Below are 21,402 nucleotides of genomic sequence, written 5' to 3' on the forward strand. Positions count from 1 at the left end.
GACTGAGCCTGGTTCCAGTGCTCTAGTGACAGCATCACCAGGCTACATCAGATAAGGGTCTAGCTCCATGACCCTTAGGCAGTTCCATAACAATCCAAAAGTAGGGCCTTGGTTTGAGAAGCAGTCATCTATAACAATTGAATTCAATTTTCTCATAGCCAGATATTGTATAATAATAGGCTCACTTTGGAGGAACTAAGTGGTGGTAATGGCAAGCTATCTAAGATCTCATGAGTTTTCTGAACAGTTTGTTTATAAGCAGCAAATCATGAATCAATGGTAAGGAAAGAAATAGAATCTTTAAAGTTTTCAGGGCCCAAACAACAGGATTTTATAGATGGCAATTCGAGAAAATGCTTTTTTATCTAAAGCAAAAATGTAACTACTAGAGATTTTTTAAAAAAACCCTTACCTTACCTTGGAATCAATACTGTATTTTGGTTCCAAAACAGAAGAGTGGTAGGGGCTAACCAATGGGGGCTCAGAGTCAAACAACTAGGAAGTTTCTGAGGGGACACTGGAACCTAGGACCTCCTGTCTCTTAATCCACTGAGCTACCTAGCGGTCACCACCACTAGAGATTAAAGAACATTTATATATATATATATATATATATATATATAAAAGATGACAACTTTTTGGAAAGAACTGAGTCATAAAATTATATATATGTTAAAAGGCAAGGAAGATGAATTATGAAATTATACTTTAAAAAAGCAAGAATTTCCTGAAAGAATGCATAAGAAAACTAAGTATTTTTAACTTAATATAACAAAAAATTAAGCATTTATTTCAGATGATATTTTCTGAAACTATATTGCAAAAAAAGACTGTTGTATCTCCCACCTGTAGATTAAACTATAAGGTTAATAAAAATAAATTGTACCAAAAAGATGTGCTAAACATATCATGAATTTTAAGAGTATAAATCAAAAAATGTTATGCCTTATGGCTTATGGTTTCATTTGCTAAGGCCAACATTAATAGATAAGTTGAAAAAAGTTTAAAAATACTTGCCTGTGGTGTGTCTTTTTGCATTGACGTGGTAATTTTAAATTTTGTTCTTTTACTGCTAAAATTCATATTTAATGAAAAAGTAGATTCTGCATCTATGTCCTCCTATATTTAGAAAGAAGGTAATTTATAAATATCATTGTATGAAAATCATGGTTAAAAAACAGAAAAATTAAACATAATAGCTAAGAAATGTCTTTAACTCTTCCATCATCAAGTTTATTTAAGCTTCTTCATTTACACCTTATTATACTAACATGTGAATTTAGGAGGTTTGACAAAACTGTTTTTTTTTTAAAGCTAAAACTAAACAGTTCAAGATACTAATGTCTTAGTTTAAATCTCATTTCCCTCCAGCTGATTCTTTCATTTCATTTTTAAACCAGTGTTTGGATTTTAGATAGAAGACATTTTTTAGACTCTTGATATACACACAAACCATTAAATACCTATTTTCATAACTATCTGGAATACTGTATTAAAAAGTGTTAATAATTACAATGAGAAAATATATATAAATAATAGTCACCACCACATGGGAAAGCTAATATTCCCATAAGTACTCAACACCACATTCTACTTTCATTTGGTTCTTCCCATAATGAATTTTTTTCTTCATCATGCTCTCTGCTTTCCACTGGTGACAGCCATCACATTTTTTCAACAGGTTAAAAGCAGAAGCAAGCTATCACTTCTCAGATAAAAGTCATTAAACCAACTTAAGAATGCTATTTGCCCTTTAAAGTCTAAAAAAGTGAAGATGAGGTAGCCAAACTTTTGCCAAAATGGAAAACAAGCATTTCCAGATGGAATTTCCTCATTAAGAGTCTAGAAGTGCTGCCTAGCTACTGTTGGAATCATATTTAAGTGCTTAATATGCAAACTAAAAATCCATATTTACATACTGTTCCAAGGCTGCAGTAATAACCTAACATTTCAGACGAAACAACTCATAATTTTATTTCTAGTGGTGTAGAATATCTGACACTGTGATAAAGTTGTGAAGTTAAGTGTCACTTTCCAGCATGATTATGGAAAATAAAATTCTAATCACAGAATGTGTATCATATATAGAGGTATAATTATTTGAGATACAAATTGTCATCACCATATTCTGGACCTCAGTAAAATGCATCAAGAGGAAAAGCTAACTTTTCAGCTTTCAACTTTATCATAAGAATGGAGTACTGGTAATATAAATTTCCTTCTAAGCTCTGAGACACAATCTATACTACACTTAGTTTAAATATCTATTTTTTGAAATCAAAAAAAGGTACCCTAGGTTATACTACAAATTTAAATTACTTGTAAGTTATCTGAACACACTAGCCTATCTCTCTTTGCCATATAACAAAATCCATTTCCTTAGAATTACAAATTAAATTTGGCTTATAAAGTCAATTTATTATATAACAGGGAGGGTACTTTTACTCCCCACATAAATTGCAACTCCTATATGATTCAGGAAATAGTTTTTGCAGGTATATGTCATCCCAAATGTATTATCTGCTGGCCAAATTTCAAGTAATAATTCTCTCCAAAATTATCTATGAGGGTCTTTGACTTTGGTCCATACTCAAGACCATTCCAGCAGGATAATGTCTAGTTTGTACTCAAATCACATAGTCTCTATGAACACTGGGGCATCTCAATGGCATGATGAAACAATCATGCAGAACTTTGGTAGATACTTTTCTTACAGAAAAGATAGATTAGTAAAAGATTACTATCTCATAAAAGCAATTTCTCTTAAAAAGCTAATATGATTTCTTTAAATTGCATACTTTCATGGCATTTAAATTATGATGAGTTATGATGCACTGAAGTAAGTTTTAAGTAGAGGTACACAAAACTGGAAATACAGAGATTTCTGATCATGCTCTAAAATGTCTCTAAAATTTAACTGGAATATGAAACTTAGCATTTATGTAAAGCCTCAAGATTTACAATGTGTTTTACATACATTACCTCATTTGGTCCTCACAACGACCATGTGAAGTAGGTGCTATTATTCCCATTTTTAAAATGAGGAAACAGACTGAGAAGGGTGAGTGATTTGCCCATCTTTACATAGCTAGTAAGTGTTTGAACAAGGATTTGAACTCAGGCCTTCTTGAGTCCAAATTCAGCACTCTTACTCACTACTACTATAATTTGTTGTTGTTTTTGTTATTGCATAATTTAGTTTACTGACTTTTAGGAATGTCTACGTGGACAGTTTTGGATAAAACAACCTGTTTGCACCTAAAAATGTACAAATTAATAAAATGTTTAACAGCACCAATAAAATAACAGAATAAAGGGGTGTGCAAAATAAATATATCATATGAATGAAATGTACAAATACTAATCAATCTTTGTAGGGAAATTAAAGCCTTATGCTATAAAAATTGTAAAAACGTTATAAAGAAATCATAATTAGTATATATCTTTAAAGAATTCAAATTTCCCAGCTTTCTTAAAGACAAGACATGAATGACATAAATAGGAAATGTGGTCTAGATTCACAAATTATTTGATTATCATATTACATACCTTTTCTGAATCATGGTTAATCATTTTCACATCAAGTAATGATTTGATCGTTTTCGCTAATTCCTTTTCATTCATCTGTGTGATGTCATGAAGCTCTTTGAAACTGACGGTTTCACTATTGTTAAAAGCCAGTAGTACTGCCATTTGGTATGTTGTCACCATGGCCACATAGGGTTTGGACAAATAATTCATTTTAACTTCACCTACATTTAGGATAAAAATGATCAATGTTATGAAGTAACAAGTGCTCCCAAATCAACTGATGATAACTTAGGGTTTTAGTTATTTCTCCTTGAATGGGGAAATAATGATTTGGCTAAGTTGTTCCAATAGTATTCTCCCATCCCCACTCCACCCAAGGATCATCAAATATCAGATACTATCAAACATTCCAAAAGAGTGGTTCAAAATAATTTATAAAACACACTTAAGATGGTATAAAGGCTTTTCTTCTATGGCAACATGTAAAGTTTGCTTTTTACCATGAATGAACAATTTATGTAAAATATCCCTTGGAATATCAAAAGTGTTGTTCCAGAGCATCTCATCAAATTAGTGATGATTTTCTTCTTATTACTTTTTGGAGGGATCCAGGCCTATGATTTCACTGGTGTAGGGACATTCTTCCAATGCAGATCAGCAACTGTCTGGCAACTTAACAGTTTTAGAGAGTTGCCTAGGGCCATGAGAGCCTCCTATTCAGGGATATTTGGGGAGGAAGAATCATATAAGTTATAGCAAAATGTGATATGAAGATTTACATTTTGGCTAATGCAAAAAAAAAAAAGATAATGGTAAGTCATAAAGATGCCAGGACATTATTATAAAGCGCTTTTTCCCTTTTAATCTCTAGACCCAGACTAGTTCTTGGGCAATCAATGCTCTGGGAGTATACTTCTAAACTGGAATGAGCTCAAGATACCATTTAGGTCAATGAACTAGATAGAAGGTTTCCAAGAAAAGGTGTAGAAGAAAAATCATTGGATTTGGATTCAGAGCATTCAAGTTCAAAATCCAACTCTGCCATTGAGTGACTTTTAGCAAATTTTTTCACTATATTTATGGCCTTAGGTTTCTCACTTGTAAAATTAGGCAGTAGGATTAGATTATCTCAGAGACTTATGGTCCTATTCTGGGCCTTGTCTTATTTATGTGACTTACTATAAACTTAATGAATCATTACAGACAGCCCATAATTGATTAAATGTGACAAAAAAAAAAAAAGGTACTGGAATGGTCCCAAGTACTTTAAAACTAACTAAGCCTCAGGAGCATGTGCCATTGATGCTACAATCACTCTCACCTGTGGTTTAAAACCTGCAAGTTGTTCTAGTGCCCCCAAGTGGTTCAAAATAAGCAATGACTAAGAGGTCTATGTAAATGTCATCTAATAAATCCATCTACAGTTTGTCAGAGTTTGGACCTTTTCCTCCTCTCTCCCCTCCCCCCACCCTCAGCTTGGATATTATGTATGCAGCATATACAGAAATCGAGTCCCATAATAGAATATGATGACAGAAAAAGAAGATGTCTATGTTCTCCTTTCTAGTTTTCCCTTTCAAATTAATGGCTGATCCCAATACATTTTATTTTCAGACTATACTGAAAACTGTTTGCTGCTCTTTCCAATTTTCCCTTATAACATAGCTATTTAAATAGGAGCATAAAATCTATAATAAGAACAAACTTAGTGCAAATGGAAAGTAGTAATGAGAATACTAATTAAGGTACTTTTCTTCTCATTGAGTGCTAAGACCAGTGAGTTAGAGCATACCACACTGTACTCAAGGGAGAGAAAAGCAAATTAGGCTGAACCAAGAAAAGGCTTTTCAGTACACATACTATTAGCTAATTTATTGCTGGGCTAGAATTATGTTACAAAACGAAATTAAATGACACTGTGAAGAAAAAACAAATTTGAAAAATTCTGCTTCTAGTTGGTTATTCTCTAAAGTGGTTCCTGTATCCATGCAAAAAAGTACTCACTATTCTTAAGTTTGTCTCTATGTTAAGCTTATATCATCACAAAACATGCATGCAATGTCTTGTGGTTTCTTAAAGAAATATGTACACTTATTGCTTTGACATCTTAAAGCCTTTATGTTCCACAATGATATAACTTACACATCTTTTGTGTATATATTGAATATGTTAAATATTGAGGTAGTATAAGAATATCTAATGTTACTGAATCTGTCACAGCATTTAGCACAGTATCTTGTACATAATTATAGCTCAACAAATGTTTATTGAATTAAATTAAAAATGTAAATTCATGAGGCCAGGAACTTGAATTCTTTATGCCTTAGTGCTCAATCTCAAAATGAGTTTTAAAATGTATGATGAAGTTTAAAAATAAAACAATAATAACACCTGATGGTTATTAAACATGTGGAATCATAGATAAAAAATGTCAAAAATCAATAATCATTTAATAAGAATAGCAGTCATTTCCTCTGCAAGCTCCACAGTGTTACAAAAACAGGACACCTAACTTCTTGGAAAAAAAGATAAAACATATTGGAACTTGAAATGTATTATTGAAATAATGAAATGTATAACTTTAAGATACAAATAAGGCAAATAAAAAAACATTTTAGTATCAATATGAAAAATTTACTGCAATGATGATTAAGTGAAGTATAGTCTTAAAAAGACAGCAAAGAATGTTGATTTTATATCTAATGCAAACTTGTCCAGGTAAATTTTAGCAAATTCATATTGGTATTGTCAGGGTGCCATAATTTAGTACTGGAGGACTAAATTCAATGTACCGCACACCTATGTCAAAATATGCTTTACCTAAAATATTGTTAATAGCATTCTGAAGTTAAGGAACAACCCATGATGGTTTAGAGAGATAAGCAGAAAATATGAAACACACAGTCAATCTGAATAGTTACTGGTATTACTGTCCATATATATGCCACTGGTGGCTAGAAGGAATGACAGAGAGTAGGAACAGCTATAAATTATATGCTAATACAAATATATTTGGTTACCTAACATTTTCTGTTACTTCCAAAGCTAGAGCTAGCCAAAGACTTTTGAAAGATGCGATAACTCTGTCAGGCCATTATAATACCACACACAAATGAAATGGTGAGCACATTTTAAGGGTTAAAAAAAGTTAGAACCTTTTGTATCAAACATAAGGCATGTGAGAAATGGCAGTTTCAAAGGACAGACTGCCGAACTTGGAGTCTGGAAGCCATGAGTTTGAATCCTGCTTCAGACACTCACTGATGGTTGACTTTGCTGAACGCACCCTGTGGGGCTTTGCTTAGGAACCAGGGAAGCCATGTATACTATCTGCTGGGATCCACTGGCAGCTCCCGTGAGCCCAGCTTGGCAGAGGAATAGCCAGGAAAGACGGCGCCTTCGCTGAGCTCCTCCCAGCCCTTGCTGCTACGGCACAGGTTGTCCTCCGCCAGGGAGGAGGCGGCTCTCCCCATTCCCTTCCTGGGGGTGGGGGGGTGGAGGCGTCTGTCACTGCAGGACTCCCCGGCCACGGGGGAAGATGAGGCAGGGCGGGCAAGAAGAGGGAGCAGCGCATGGATGCCCCCATGCAGGAGCTCCGAACTCTGCACCATCCCTGGTAATCCAGTGCTGGGGAAAGGTAAGGCTGGCTTGTTGGGAGAGGACAGGGAGGGCTAGTGAGCCTGAGCACAGAGGAAGGGCGAGGGAAGCTCAAAACTACCAGTGACGGAGGCCCTATTTTCTCCAGGCTCAATAACATCCCTTTCTTCCCCTTGGCACAGCACCAGGAAGCAGTAGGCTGCTTGGGTTGTTAGTTTAGGGAGAGTGCCACCTAGTGGGAGATTCAGGTACTGCACTGCCTGGTGTCAGGCCATCCTGGCCTGTTCGGCTGCACAAGGCCACGCGGCCTCAGAACTAGGAGGGTCTGGGTTCAGGGGCCTCCTCTGGCACATAATGGCTGTGTCATCCTAGAAAGGTCACTTAACCACTCATACTCTGGGGCAGAGGTGTTCAACACACATGGCTGGAATCAGGTTAAAATGTATTCAGGAAATATCTGACAAACCAAACCAAACCACAATCCAACATGGAGGCCTTAACGGGTGGCTTTCTAAAGCACCAGCAGGGACCCCCTGCTCAAGAGCGAGCTCCAGGCTGCTCCCTCAGGGACTCCTGCTCGGCAATTTCCCAATCCTGATGAAGGCAGAAGGCTCGGCTCCGTCCCCGAAGGCAGGGGCTACTTTTCTGTGTCTCTGTATCCCTAGTGCTCAGCACAGTGCCTGGCACACAGTCATTAATTATAACTGCTTGCTGATTCTATTTGTCCTTAAATTTCATTACTGATTCACTACATAATTGAAGGGGAAACCCTTCATCATTAACCAATGGTATGCCACTGAGATATAAAGATTTGGACCTGATAAATGTGGGAATTTATTTTGAATGACTTTGAATATTTGTTATAAAGATTTTGTGGGGGAGAAGAGAGGTAAGAGAGAGCTTTCTGTCCATTTAAAGGAATTTTAAAAGATAATTAAAAGAAGAAAATTTGGAAATCATAATAAGATATGAAAATATCACTACAAAAGTGAAGCATCTACTCTTTATACCAAAATCATGGGCAATTTACTGGCTGACAATAAAATCTAGGATCCCCCTCCCCCTCATTACCTCCCATCTTGGAATTAGTACTATGTACTGGTTCCAAGGCAGAAGAGAGTTAAGGTTGAGACCTGTGATGGCAAACCTATGGCACACATGCCAAAAAGGCACCCAGAGCCCTCTCTGTGGGCAAGCCTGCAATCACTTGCTAGTTTGTTACTAGAAAGGCTGAGAGACTCAGTGATGATGTTCTGCTCCCCCTTTCCACGTGCCTGAGACATTCCTCACTTCCCCCACTGCCAAGCAGTCAATGGGAGTGCTTCCTTCCTCCCCTACCTGGGGTAAGGGGGAGACGGGAGGGGTATGTGAGCTGGGGAGGTGGGGGTCAGGGGAGGGTGCAGCATGGTCTGGGGGGTGGGTGGAAGTGGTACTCAGTTGAGAGGGGGCAGGCACAGCACTCGGGCTGGGGGGGCCAGCATTCCATCTCTAAAAGGTTCGCCATGCTGATCTAGGCAATGGGGGATAAGTCACTTGCCCAGGGTCACACAGCTAAGGCGTGTCTGAGGTCAGATTGAACCCGGGGCTTCCTGATTCTAGGCCTGGCTCTTAATCCACTGAGCCAGTCAGCTGTCCCCTCTAGGAAAAATGTTTGATAATGGCCAATGATGCAATAATAACAAACTATAGTCTGTCTAGGGAAATATGACCTAGGCAATGAAAGAACTAGAGATCATGAAGAAACCAAGAGGGCTGAAAGAAGTGGGAGTGATTAGTATGATGCCAGAAAACTTAGGACAGACCTATGCTCTCTTTAAATATCTGAAGGGCTATTATGAAAAATGATTAGACTTGTTCTATTGGCTCTAGAGTTGAGCTAAGAGCAATAGAAAGAAGATTCAAAGAGCCAAATTTAGGTTAGAAGTGAAAAAATCTGAATAATCAGAACTACCCCAAAGTAGAATGGGACGCCTCAGGAGGCTCCCTCTCCCCAAAGGTATTCAAGTAAAGTTTGTAGAACTACTTTATATTGTAGCAGATGTTCAGGTACAGGTTGAACTAAGTGGTCTCAGAGGTCCCTTCTAACTGAGAGATTTTTTTGAGTTTATTATGCTAGAAATAATTTGTACTTTACCTGTACAAAGATAATGTAACCACGTAAGCTTCCTTCCACTGAAATGCTGACTGTAAAATAATTCAAACTGTAAAATAAAATAAATTTTCAAATTAGTTTTGGGGACTATAAGTTACAGATATAACAAGCTTATTTTCATTCTGCTATTAGCGTCTTAAAATCTGTTATTCCTACAATTCAGAAGCTACATAGTTGATGACTTCACAAAAATCTAAAATATTTCTGGTGTAATTAAGTTCCCATTACTTTGTATTTATCGGTCAGCTTTTAAAATAATGTACAAATCAATACAATTTTAGAAAGTTTACATATATTTATTTCTACCGTTGGTGTCTGATTCTATGACTTGAAGGATTGCCATAGTTGGGTTTTTTTGGGGGGGGGGGCAGGAGACAACTTATAAAAAAACATAAAAACATCTATTGAGGGGGTAGCTAGGTGGTTCAGTAGTTTGAGAGCCAGGCAGTTCTGGGTTCAAATGTGGCCTCCTACCTGTGTGACCCTGGGCAAGTCACTTAACCCCCACTGCCTAGCCCTCACGGCTCTTTTGCCTTAGAGTCATTACATAATATTGATTCTAAGACAGAAGGTAAGGTTTGGTTTCGGATTCTTAATCAGCTATTAATGCAGAGAGATTATCATCTTCTTGGTGGATTACTTAATACAAATCAATAAAATCACACATCCCTTAAATACCAACTTTAGCAGTACAAGAATGTAGGTTTTAAATTTACACTGACATTTTAATATTTCTTATTGAAATCAGCTTGATCATAATTTAAAATATGCAAGTACACATTTTTAATGGGATGGCATCTGATAATCCAACTGAAACAGAAATATAAGGAATTTCTGAAAACAAAATTAAAATTTCACCTTTATTATTTTACTAAAAATCATGAAATTAGGATTACATTCAATGACATAATCAACATTATTTGAACATGAATGAGGTAATAAATTCAATCTGGGAATCTCTATAGTGCACAATGTGCCAAGTATCTGCATTTTCAAAAAGCATTACAAAAGCAGGAATACACTGCCCTCTCCAAGAATTGGATCACCAAGATTATACGTTTTCCTAAAACTGCTCCTACTGTTGAACTCTACTTTCTCCTGCCAATGAGAAATACTACATGGCATGAGGGTCAGTTGACTGTATGCTACTGACAAGTATCTAGTAGTAAGTCTACCGCACAGTGGACATGTGCAGCTCAAAGTCCTTCAGTTCCACAACCCCTTGGCTAAGGCAGCATTTTCTATCTCCTACCCTAAGTCAACAATTAGTATGCCTACCTCATCTACTCTACAACAAATGGAAAATGGATTCCAAAATGGCAATCTTCTTTCAATCACTAGATTTGCAAGACTGCCTAAGACTGTATGATACATTAAGAAATGCCATGGGGTACTGATGAAGTTAAGCTGTAACCTTTCAACTAAGGATTTTTATTGTATCATATTATAAATAGACACATGTTTAAGCTGAACATCAACAGTTCTAAATATCTTAAATTAAAGTCTTAGCAAAACAAAGCATTCTTTATCAAAAGTCCAAACATCTCATACCCTTCAAATTGGGTAAAATGACAAAAGGGAAAAATGACAAATGCCGGAGGGGATGTGGAAAAGTGGGGATGTATATACCCTTGAACTGAGCAATATCATTGCTGGATCTATTTCCCAGGGAGATGAGGGGGGAAAAGGAAAAGAACCTGTATGTTGCAAAATATTTATAGCAACTCTCTTTGTGGTGGCAAAGAACTGGATCATTTTAAAGTAAATATAACTGCGAATCAGCTCCAAGATCAAAATTTCAAAAATAAAAATTAGTATAGGTAAAGCCATCAATTTTCATGAGACAAATAAATACAAATGCTGTTTTTCATTTCATTTCAATGAGTTACTATTCTACTGTGCAAAAAGGAAAGGCTCCCTCTAGTGATGTTTAATGAAAACAGGTAGAGGTTATCAATATTAGATAAAAAATGTAAAACTGAAAGGAACATTAGAGACCATCAACTCCCTTCTTTTATAAAGGAAGAAACCAATGCTCAAAAGGGTAATGATTTGTCTCAAAATGCAAATAAATAAAAATTACAGGAATATAAAATTATTATTGAAAATCTTTTCATAGAACTTTTGTCCCCTTGACATGTAGTGTTCATTAGTGTAAGTAAACAAGCCTTTATGAAGATAACTGCAGCTTACGAACCAACAGACATAAATGATGAAAACTTAAATAATGATGTTTGTACTCCAAAGCAGATTTATGTTAAAATATTAAAAATTATCCGGAATGAATGTTATCTAAAAAAAATTTTTTTAAATCTAATGTCTGTTAGATGACTGAGTACGTAGTCTTTTGAATGATAAAAAAAAATATAGAAAATCTCTTGTCCATGAAGGAATTTCCTCTACAATATCTCTAAGAGATGACTATCCAATCTCTACTGGTTTTATTCAAATACTTATGGTAGAGGGGAACTCAATTATTCTTCAAAGTAGCATATTCTGTTTACATACAGCTCCAACTGCTAGGAAGTAAAACTAGATCTTCCATAATATCCATTTATTCTAGTTCTAGGCTTTATTAACTACATAGATTGACTCTTTGGACCTATGTAATATAATGCTATTCCCAAATGACAGACTTCAAATAATTGAAGATATCTGGATTCTGATGGCATCATTGAATTGAAATTGCCCTTCTCTGCAAAGTTACTAGTAATTTCTTAATTGCCAGATGTAATGGCCTTCTCTCAATTCTACCCTTTTTGACCTTATTGTATCCTTTGACACTATTTACCATCTCCTAAATACTTTTTTCCTCTCTGTTTTCATTACACTGTTTCCTCCTGGCATTCCTCCTACCTATCTGACATTTCCTTCTTAGTCTCCTTTACTGGATCTTCATCTACCTCACAGCAATTAATATAGAAATCTTCTAAGGTTATGTCCTGGGCTGCCTTAGACTATTTTACTTGGTGATCTTGTCAGTTGTTATTGGTTTAAATTGTCTTCTCTATATAGATAATTCTCAGCCTCAGTCTCTCTCCTGAGTTTTAGTTACAATCACCAACTGTCTTTTGGAAATATCAAACTAGATATCCTACAGGCAACTCAAACACATTATGTCCAAAACAGAACACTTTCCTTTTCTTCTCCACTTCCTCATTGATGTGAAAAGGGCATCATCATCCTGCCACATCACCCCGGTTTGCAACCCCTGTCATCTTTACTGCCTCATGCTCACTAATACCATATTAAACAGTTGAAAAAACATTATCTCTATTTCTACAAAATTTCTCATATAAATACATTCACTCTACTCACTTAGCTACAACCATAGTGTAGGCTCTTTTCACATTCCACTTAGACTACTGCAATATCTTTCTAACTAGACTCCCTATCTCAAGTTTATTCCCACTCTAGGCCATCCTCTATTAAGCTGCTAATGTGATTTTTTCTAAAAAAGTCTGACCATGTGGTACAATGGAGAAAGACCTGGGCCTAAGGTCAGGAAAATAAGATTTCAAATTCAACCTCAGACTTATCAGTTGTGTGATCCTGGGCAAGACACTTAGCTGCTGTCTGCCTCAGTTTCCCCTAAATATGAAATGTCAATAATAGCAGCATCTGCCTCCCAGGGTTGTTATGAAAATCAAATGAGATATTTATAAAGGGCTTAGCAAGGTGTCTGGTACATGGTTGATGCTTTTAAAATGCTTTTTTCCCCTTCCAGAATCAAAAATGAATTCCTTTTAAAATATGAGCTCATTGGGGGCATTTTTTTGCCTTTCATTAGGTTCCACAGGATTAGAAATGTGTCTGGCATACGGTAAGAGCTTTTAATAAATGTTTGTTGACCAAGTAACTGACATATCTACCATGAGTCCAAGTTCTATTCTTTAGGCTAAATATCTTTAGTTCTTTCCACTCTACCTAATGTGATATGTTTAAAAGTCCCATTTCCCTTCTTTGAGTGTACTACTGTTTGTCAGTGATCCTCATGCAACATGAACCTTATTAAACAAAATACTCCAGAAGTGGCCTAACAAAGATAGACTACAATGAGACTATCACTTTCCTTGCCTCAAATACTTTGCTTTTAGATATTTAATTTACTGCACTAGTTTTTTCGCACTGCCACAACAAATTGCTGAATTAAGTAACAATTTACTAAAATTGCCAGGTGGTGGTTGTTTCCCCCCCAACATGGTCTACAATCTAGCAAAGTAAACTTCAGTCCCACATTTGTGTGATTGATTTTTCTGCTGAACTTCATATTTATTCCATAACCTTTCATCTTGTTTCAGTACAATGTTCTAACCTGTCAGGACTTTTGTTTTCATTCTGAATATCAAGGAAAGGATTTACTGTCTCCCCCATATTTGTGTTGTTTTCTATGTTATCTTTCATAAAAATGATGAGTAGGAGGGGCAGCTAGGTGGCTCAGTGGATTGAGAGCCAGGCCTAGAGATCTCAGACACTTCCTATCTGTGTGACCCTAGGCAAGTAACTTAACCACTGTCTATTCTAGCCCTTACTACTCTTCTGCCTTGGAACCAATACACAGTATCAATTTTAATGCAGAAGGTATGGGTGTTTGTTTTTTTTTTAAATGATGAACAGGACTGAGTAAGTGATAAAGCCTAAATGAATCAACATTACAGATCTTCTTTCAGGTGACTCAAATTCATTAATCAACTATGAATAAAGTTAATAAGTTAAGACTTTTCTTGATTGTGCTATTTGTGTTCTGGTCCATATTTCTCCATCTTGTTCAAAGGAACATCTTTTTTCTTTTTTTAAATACTTTCTGACATCCAAATACACATTTTTACAATTTTCCCTTGAGAAAATTTATTAACTCCATCAAAAAAGAAAATGAGGTTAGCTTGGCATGATTTGTCTCAGTGTCTAAAAACTCACTATGTTTAGAATTTTGATGTAGATTGATTTCAAGCTGACTAGTTAGGTTTTCAGAATATACTTTTATTTGCTGTTTTAAAATTAAGACCATAATCAATCTTTTCACTCCTCTGCCATTCTTCATAATCCTTCAAAGATTATAGGCAGTAGCTAAGTGACCATGTTTGTAAACGCTTTTAGTACCTTGAGATATAAAGGATCTGGACCTGGATGGAAATTTGAACTCATTTAAAGAAGACAAGTGTATTCTTACTTTCAGCTCAAATATATCTGGAACTTCCCATTATTTCAAACTTTTAATATTTGTTAATACTCTTTTTAGCCTAAATACCTTTTTTTCCTGGACAAAGAAGACAGAAGCTGTTAGAAGGAATTAAGGAGTTTTATTTTCTCTTTGTTTTCTGTTAATATTATTATAGTATTTATCTCAAGAAAGTGGGTCTATCACTTATTTATGGTTTTTGCTCCTAAGAAATTCCACAGCATTTTTTTTAAAACCCTTACTTTCTGTCTTAGGATTGATGCTATCAGTTACAAGGCAGAAGAGCAGTAAGTCTTAGGCAACTGGGGTCAAGTGAGTTATAGAGTTAGGAAGTGTCTGAGGCCAGATTTTGACTCCAGGACCTTTTGTCTCTAGGTTTTGGCTCTTGATCCACTAAGCCACCTAACTACCCCTATAGTATTTTTTTTTTAAACCCTCGTACTTCGGTGTATTGTCTCATAGGTGGAAGATTGGTAAGGGTGGGCAATGGGGGTCAAGTGACTTGCCGAGGGTCATACAGCTGGGAAGTGGCTGAGGCCGGGTTTGAACCTAGGACCTCCTGTCTCTAGGCCTGACTCTCACTCCACTGAGCTACCCAGCTGCCCCACTACCCCTATAGTATTAAAACACACACACACACACACACACACACACACACACACACACACACACACACACACACACACACCTGTCTGATTTCTGTGACCTTCTTCGACTTTAATCTTTCATGCTTTTAAGACTTGAACTCCTGAACTCATCAGAAAGTTAATTCTGTATGCATCTCTGCTTCTCCAGATGACCACACTCCCTCTTCTTCTTCATTAGTATTTCTGATCATAGCATCATTTTTTTTCAGTCTTTCAATCACTCTGAACATTCTTTTTTTGAATCCAGAACAATATGCCTAGAGGCCCATATCTATAATTTTTCTGAAATTTCTGATGTTTTCTTCAAGAGTAGGGTGAGAAGGATCTAATGCCTTATAATATGATCACTTTCTCCCTAAAGATCCAGGTGGCCAAAATTAAGTAGAGTGAAAGATACTCTCATTCTCTTTACTTTCTAAGGTATAAAAAAGTATGGAAGTTAAGTCAAGGATTTGTTAAATGCTTTCCATTAAGAGATTCCCAGCAGATATCCAGATAACTGAAGTCGCCATGTAAGCAAAGAATGTTTCTTAATTATCTATCTTCTTTGGCACCAGCACAGAACTTTGTACAAAGCAAGACTCTAATAAATGGTTGCAGAATGAACTCTTTCTTCCAGTTTACTGATTTGTAAAAGCACTATCATGCCACAGTTATAATTCCTCCAAGTCAAAAATAAATCTTGCATTTGGAGAATGCTTATAGACTTTCTAATTTCTCATGAATTTTTGGAAGTATATTCTATTCTGTGTTTTTATATGTATGTCTTATTTCTCCCACTACACTGTTAGGCTCTTGAGAGTAGGTATCATGTCTTTTTCATCTCTGCCTCCCCTATTAGTTCCTAGCCCAGTGATTAACATATGGAAGATACCTAATTAAAGCTTGTTGAAATGAACTTAGCCATTAGACTTAATTTTAAAATTAAAAGCAAAATTGGGCTTTAAAAAAATTACAATACCATTGTAGCTACCCTTATTTGGTTAAAATATTTTTTCCAAAAAAGTAAATAGCAAATTGTTCATGAGATACTTTCCTCACTGACAATCTGATCTGATGATATAAACCACTAATCCCTGGCTCACTTTTACAGAGCTGCTCCATGGCAGAACTAGCTTAATGCTAATCAAGATAAGTGAATCAACAAAACGAGGGACTTGTCTAAAGTCCTAGGCTCAGTTCATGAGAAGGCTTAAGATTCCTGCTTCTATTTTTCCTCTCTGTCAGGTCTAAGAACAGAACTTGGCTGTACTCTCACCATTTATTTAAACTTCTCTTATGATATCTATAAATACTTTTATGAGTATTTTTTCTTAGTATTTTTAATTAGGAATATTCTTTCCCTAAGAATATTTTAAAATCTAAAATACCACATTTGAATCCTGTCTTATGTCTAGCATTCCAAATCACATGGTATCACTAAATATATAACTTATCATGACCGTGGACGTATTTCACTTTTAATAAAGAATGCAAGACAACAATGTTCCTCAAAAAAATAAAATCCAAACATTAGCAATGAACTTTTCTACTTGAATGTATATAGCACTATATGCATAAATGTATAAATGCACAACTAACAAAGTCTCTACCCTTACAAAGTTTTATATTGGAATGGGGGACACAACACACATAGGGTTAGAAGGGCAAATAAACGATCTCAAGAAAAGTAGTTGCCAACATCACCATGAAACACAATCAATGGAAGAAAATACTATTTATAGTTAGATAGACAAGACAGACAAGAAAGTAGAGATATTTCATGGTCTAGCCTTTTTTCTAACACAAAGTACTTACTATTACTAGTAACTTTCTCCCTCTGCTACCACGTGATAGCCCTCAAAAAAATCCCCCAACAATAAACAACTACCATCTATGGAAGAAGCTGCCATCATCAAGATCAAGTTCTTTGTGTTTTTCCAGAGTTGCCAGGCTGGGTTAAAGGACTGTTTCTGTATTCATTTGAACAATCATTACCATATGTGAAATTGAAATAGGTACAATAACAATTATTTTAAATCCATTTTAGGCTTCTGAATAACAAAATCTCATTGATATTTAATTTTTGGTTGAAGAGGAAAACATTAGGAGCCATTAGTGCAATTATTGTTCTCTATCACTGTTCCATAAAATGTGTACACTTAAAAACTAACATTTCAATAAGAACAGCATAGAGAACTGACTGTTTTATTAAAAAGTTAATGAGCCACAGTAAATTTAAATTGGACAATTTCTAATTTTAGATGTTATTATGCTGACAAATTTAAAAGTCTATTAAATATTTCAAGTGTGTGATTATCATAAATTTTTAGCATAGGCAAAATTGTAATAATTCAAAATTAATTTTATTTCCGGTATTTTAGGGTTAGGGTCTATTTTGAGACTATAGCTCTGATATTTTTGAAAAATTAAATTATTGTTAAAATCATTTTAAAAGGTTGCAGCATTATAACATCCATACACTTAAACTAAATATTTCCTTTGGTGTATACTTGGGGAAGTTTCCAGTTTAGCATATGGCTTATTTCTTTAAAATGACTATGCTTATATTAATATAATGTATTCTATCAATGTGTGGGAGCTCCAAGGGTGGAACTCCCTCTATAAAGCAGGCTGCAAATGACTAAGACTTAAGTAAATGAGTTTTTCACAGGGCACTGAAGGGAACTAACAGTCTCAGCAGGACCCAGCACTGCAGTATGCCCATCCTATCCCCAAACAAAATTCGCCCACAAGCAAGATCCTACCCATTACTTTGAGGGTCCAATAGATCCACTCAATGATAGAAGTAAATTAGGAATCAAGATGTATCATTCAGGTACCAAGCTTAAGCAGTTTTACTCAACTGAAATTAAAAACAATTTAAACATTTTAAAAGCTCTGATTTATTAAAAGAAAACATTTTTACCTTTCTCAATATCTACTTATCCAAAATTAAAACACATGCAATACAATAACCAAAAATAGGAAAAATTGAGGCCCCAAAATTGTCTAGATCAGTGATGGGAAAACTTTTTAAAGAGGGGGCCAAAGGAAAGGAAATGCTCATCTGTCAGTCTGTTTCTAAGGCAACTCTTTGAAGTTTCAATGTATTGTATCCTACTCATTGTATTTGTCAGATTAGGAAGAATGTTGTGTGGGCCAGTAGTTTGCCCATCACTGGTCTAGATTATCTAACTGAAGAATAGAAAGTAAGGCAAACATGAGTTGCAATTTGTAAAATATTCTTATATTCAACAGATTTTTGATTTAATAGCAGCAATGTAAAATTAAATGCTCGACATGCAATGTTAATGTTACATATCCTAGCAAAAAAAGATTATTTCAGAGGAGTATTTTCAATGGTTTGTTTTTTAGAGCTTTTGATGCTAAATTCAGAGTTACAAAACATGGATATTACAATGTAGTTATATTAAGGAAATGTCTCAGAAGAAGTTGTTTGTGCTGTTTTTTTACTCACGTTACTAAAAAAGAAAAAAAAGAATATTCCAGTTTTAGAGGGCAGCCAGGTAGCTCAGTGGATTGAGAGTCAGGCCCAGAGATGGGAGGTTCTAGGTTCAAGTCTGGCCTCAGACACTTCCCAGCTGTGTGACCCTGAGCAAGTCACTTAACCCCCATTGCCTACCCTTACCACTCTTCTACCTTGGAACCAATACACGGCATTATTAATTCTAAGATGGAAAAGGAAGGGTTTTTATTTATATATATATATATATATTTTTTTTTTTTTCTTCCCCAGCTTTGAAACAAGTCATCATGATTCATCTTTTTTCCCAGAAGACAGTTCAACTATTAGAAGAATTTTATAAAAAAGCACCTGTATATTTAATAAGTTAAAAGAGTAGTAACTCTGAACATATGAATAATTAAAACTTCCGGCTAACCTACCATCTGTACACTTTTTTCCAGTTCCTGAGGGATGGCAAATGTAGAGGAAGGAGACTGAGTAAGTGGCCATGCACCAGCCTAAAGAAAAAAAAATCATCTTTAAAGTTGAATAAAGTTTGTAATCTACTATTATAGTAAATGTAAAAATAAATTTGCTACCAAAATTGTCTCCTTCTGAAGCCTGAGAGTAAGTCAGAATATTACTTAATATCATAAAACATTTCTCCCACATAATGTAAACACTAAAATCTGACCCAACATAATACATTCTAATCAAGATCACATAAATTAAAAATAAAAAATACACTGTGGATGTTAAACTAGTTAGTCTCTTTTGCACCATAACTGCTCTTGGATACCAGAGGGTCTAATATGAATAGACAATGAAAAAGGCACTTTTTATTCCACATTCTAAAATGCCTGCAGTATCTGTCTCTCTGCCTCTCATACTGCTTAGATGAGAAGGGGGTCATCAAATACAATCTTTTTGATAAGACTGAAGACCACTAGGCTTTAACCTTTGCCCTCCTATTATACTTTCCTGATTTCTGTTGGGCACTGCCATCTGACCTGCTTAGTCATCTAAGATTTCCTAGCCACTGCCATCTGCACTGCAATACTACCAGATTTTTCCATCTACTCTATAACTATAATATAACTTTATATATGTAAAATCTTTCCTAATTTGAATATTAACTCCTTGAGAGTAGGGAAATATCTAGTACTCTAAAATTTGTATCCCCAAGGCCTAGTACAATGCTCCACATACAGAAAATGCTTAATAAATACACTTTCACTCATTCAATCATTCACAATATTCAAATTAATACAGTGTATTGAGAAAATATTCTATTCATACCTGTAGAACATATATTTGAAAACTAATTCCTAAATCAATTACAGTGTCCTGGTTTTTTATAAAATTGTTGAATTTGTTGTTGAGATCAGCACTGACATTCATGTCTGTATACATTCGATGGAGTTTGCTTGTAAACTCATATCCACAGGCTTGCTATAATAGATTTAAAACATATGATTCAACATGGAAAGAAGAGCAGGATTAATAAGAAAATGTCAGTTCATAAGGATGACTGGTATGACTTTAATAAACACCCACTCTGAAATGCTACCCTAGTTACTTTCAAATCACAATACTCTTAATTTTCAAAACATAACGTTACTTCTCAAACACCATTTTGTCTGATAATCTAATAAAATTGATATGGGATATAATAAAAAAAAGGAAATAGATGACTAAATACTTTTTGAAAAAAATATATCAGTCTATCATTCATTACTGACAACAATGCCAGTTACTGGAGATAAATAAATGTTCCGTAGCATATAACACAATAATAAATGTGTTATTGAAATGAACTGAAGTTAGATATAACTAAACTGAGCAATTAAAAAAAGTTTATTAGGCATATGCTTCTTTAAAGCCAGAGTACATAACATTTTAATTCTTTACATAATTTATTATGATCTTAATATTAAACAATTATGCAACCAAGTAACTAGCATTTTACAACTTGCTTTACAACTATTTAAATTTAAATTAATGAATTTCAGTGTATAACCACCTATTTTAGTCACTCCCTTTCTGGCTCCATCAAAATCCTTGTACACATTTCCATTCACTTTTTATCTCAGTCATAGCTTGTTTTTACTCTCTCATACTGGCTTTGCTTTTTTTGCTTTGCCCATTTCATAAATGTCTTTCAATGTTTCTTGATATTCTTCACACCTGCCAATCTTAATTGCATTATGAAATCCCATAACATAAGTTTTATTTAATTATTCTTCTGTTCTTGGATATCTAGATTGCAAGTAGTTATAATTACTGATAAAGTTACTATAAAAAAATTCTTTTTAACAGAGAGCTCAATTTTTTTTGATAGCACTCTTGGGGAACATAACATATAACGGAATTATTAAATAGTTTGTAACTAAGACATATATGCTGTGAAAAGCAATGTGCTTTAAATTACTCTAAATCCAAGAAATTTCTAAATTACCATGAGGCCATATACTGGTATCCTAATTTAAGGGAGAGATGTCAAAGTGTAAAAAGGAATGATATGAGAATGAATGTCTAAGTATGCTCCTTAGTTCCCTAAAGTGAACAAAAACTGAACACTTTGAGGGACTGACAGTATTTTCATACCAAGGAGAGCACATTAATACTACTTCTAACTCTTTTATATTACAGTAAAGTATTCTGACTAATTCTAAATATGAAATATCCACCACTAATCAATGAGCAAAACACTTATTAAGTGTCTACTGTATGCTCACTGTACTATAGTATAAATTCAAAGAATGAAATAATTCCTATTTTTAAAGTCATTCTTTCTATCCTAATAAAAATAGTTTGTAAATCAATATATTTAATTTTGTTTTTAAAA

General features: G+C 34.9%; 1 protein-coding gene across 4 annotated transcripts in view; it reads right to left on the bottom strand.

Moving 5' to 3' along the window:
- CUL2 (cullin 2) overlaps window positions 1–21,402 on the bottom strand; it is a 136,879-nt gene that overhangs the window by 3,189 nt on the left and 112,288 nt on the right. For all 4 annotated transcript variants that reach the window (XM_044678736.1, XM_044678737.1, XM_044678738.1 and 1 more), the window contains 5 exons: window positions 19,854–20,006; window positions 18,995–19,072; window positions 9,263–9,329; window positions 3,550–3,752; window positions 1,018–1,119 (listed from right to left, as the gene is read on the bottom strand). In XM_044678736.1, the coding sequence (XP_044534671.1) occupies window positions 1,018–1,119; window positions 3,550–3,752; window positions 9,263–9,329; window positions 18,995–19,072; window positions 19,854–20,006 (603 nt within the window). The remainder of the gene's footprint in view (window positions 1–1,017; window positions 1,120–3,549; window positions 3,753–9,262; window positions 9,330–18,994; window positions 19,073–19,853; window positions 20,007–21,402) is intronic.

The sequence above is a fragment of the Gracilinanus agilis genome, chromosome 5 (assembly GCF_016433145.1).
Source record: "Gracilinanus agilis isolate LMUSP501 chromosome 5, AgileGrace, whole genome shotgun sequence".
In the NCBI taxonomy this organism is placed as follows: Eukaryota; Metazoa; Chordata; class Mammalia; order Didelphimorphia; family Didelphidae; genus Gracilinanus; species Gracilinanus agilis.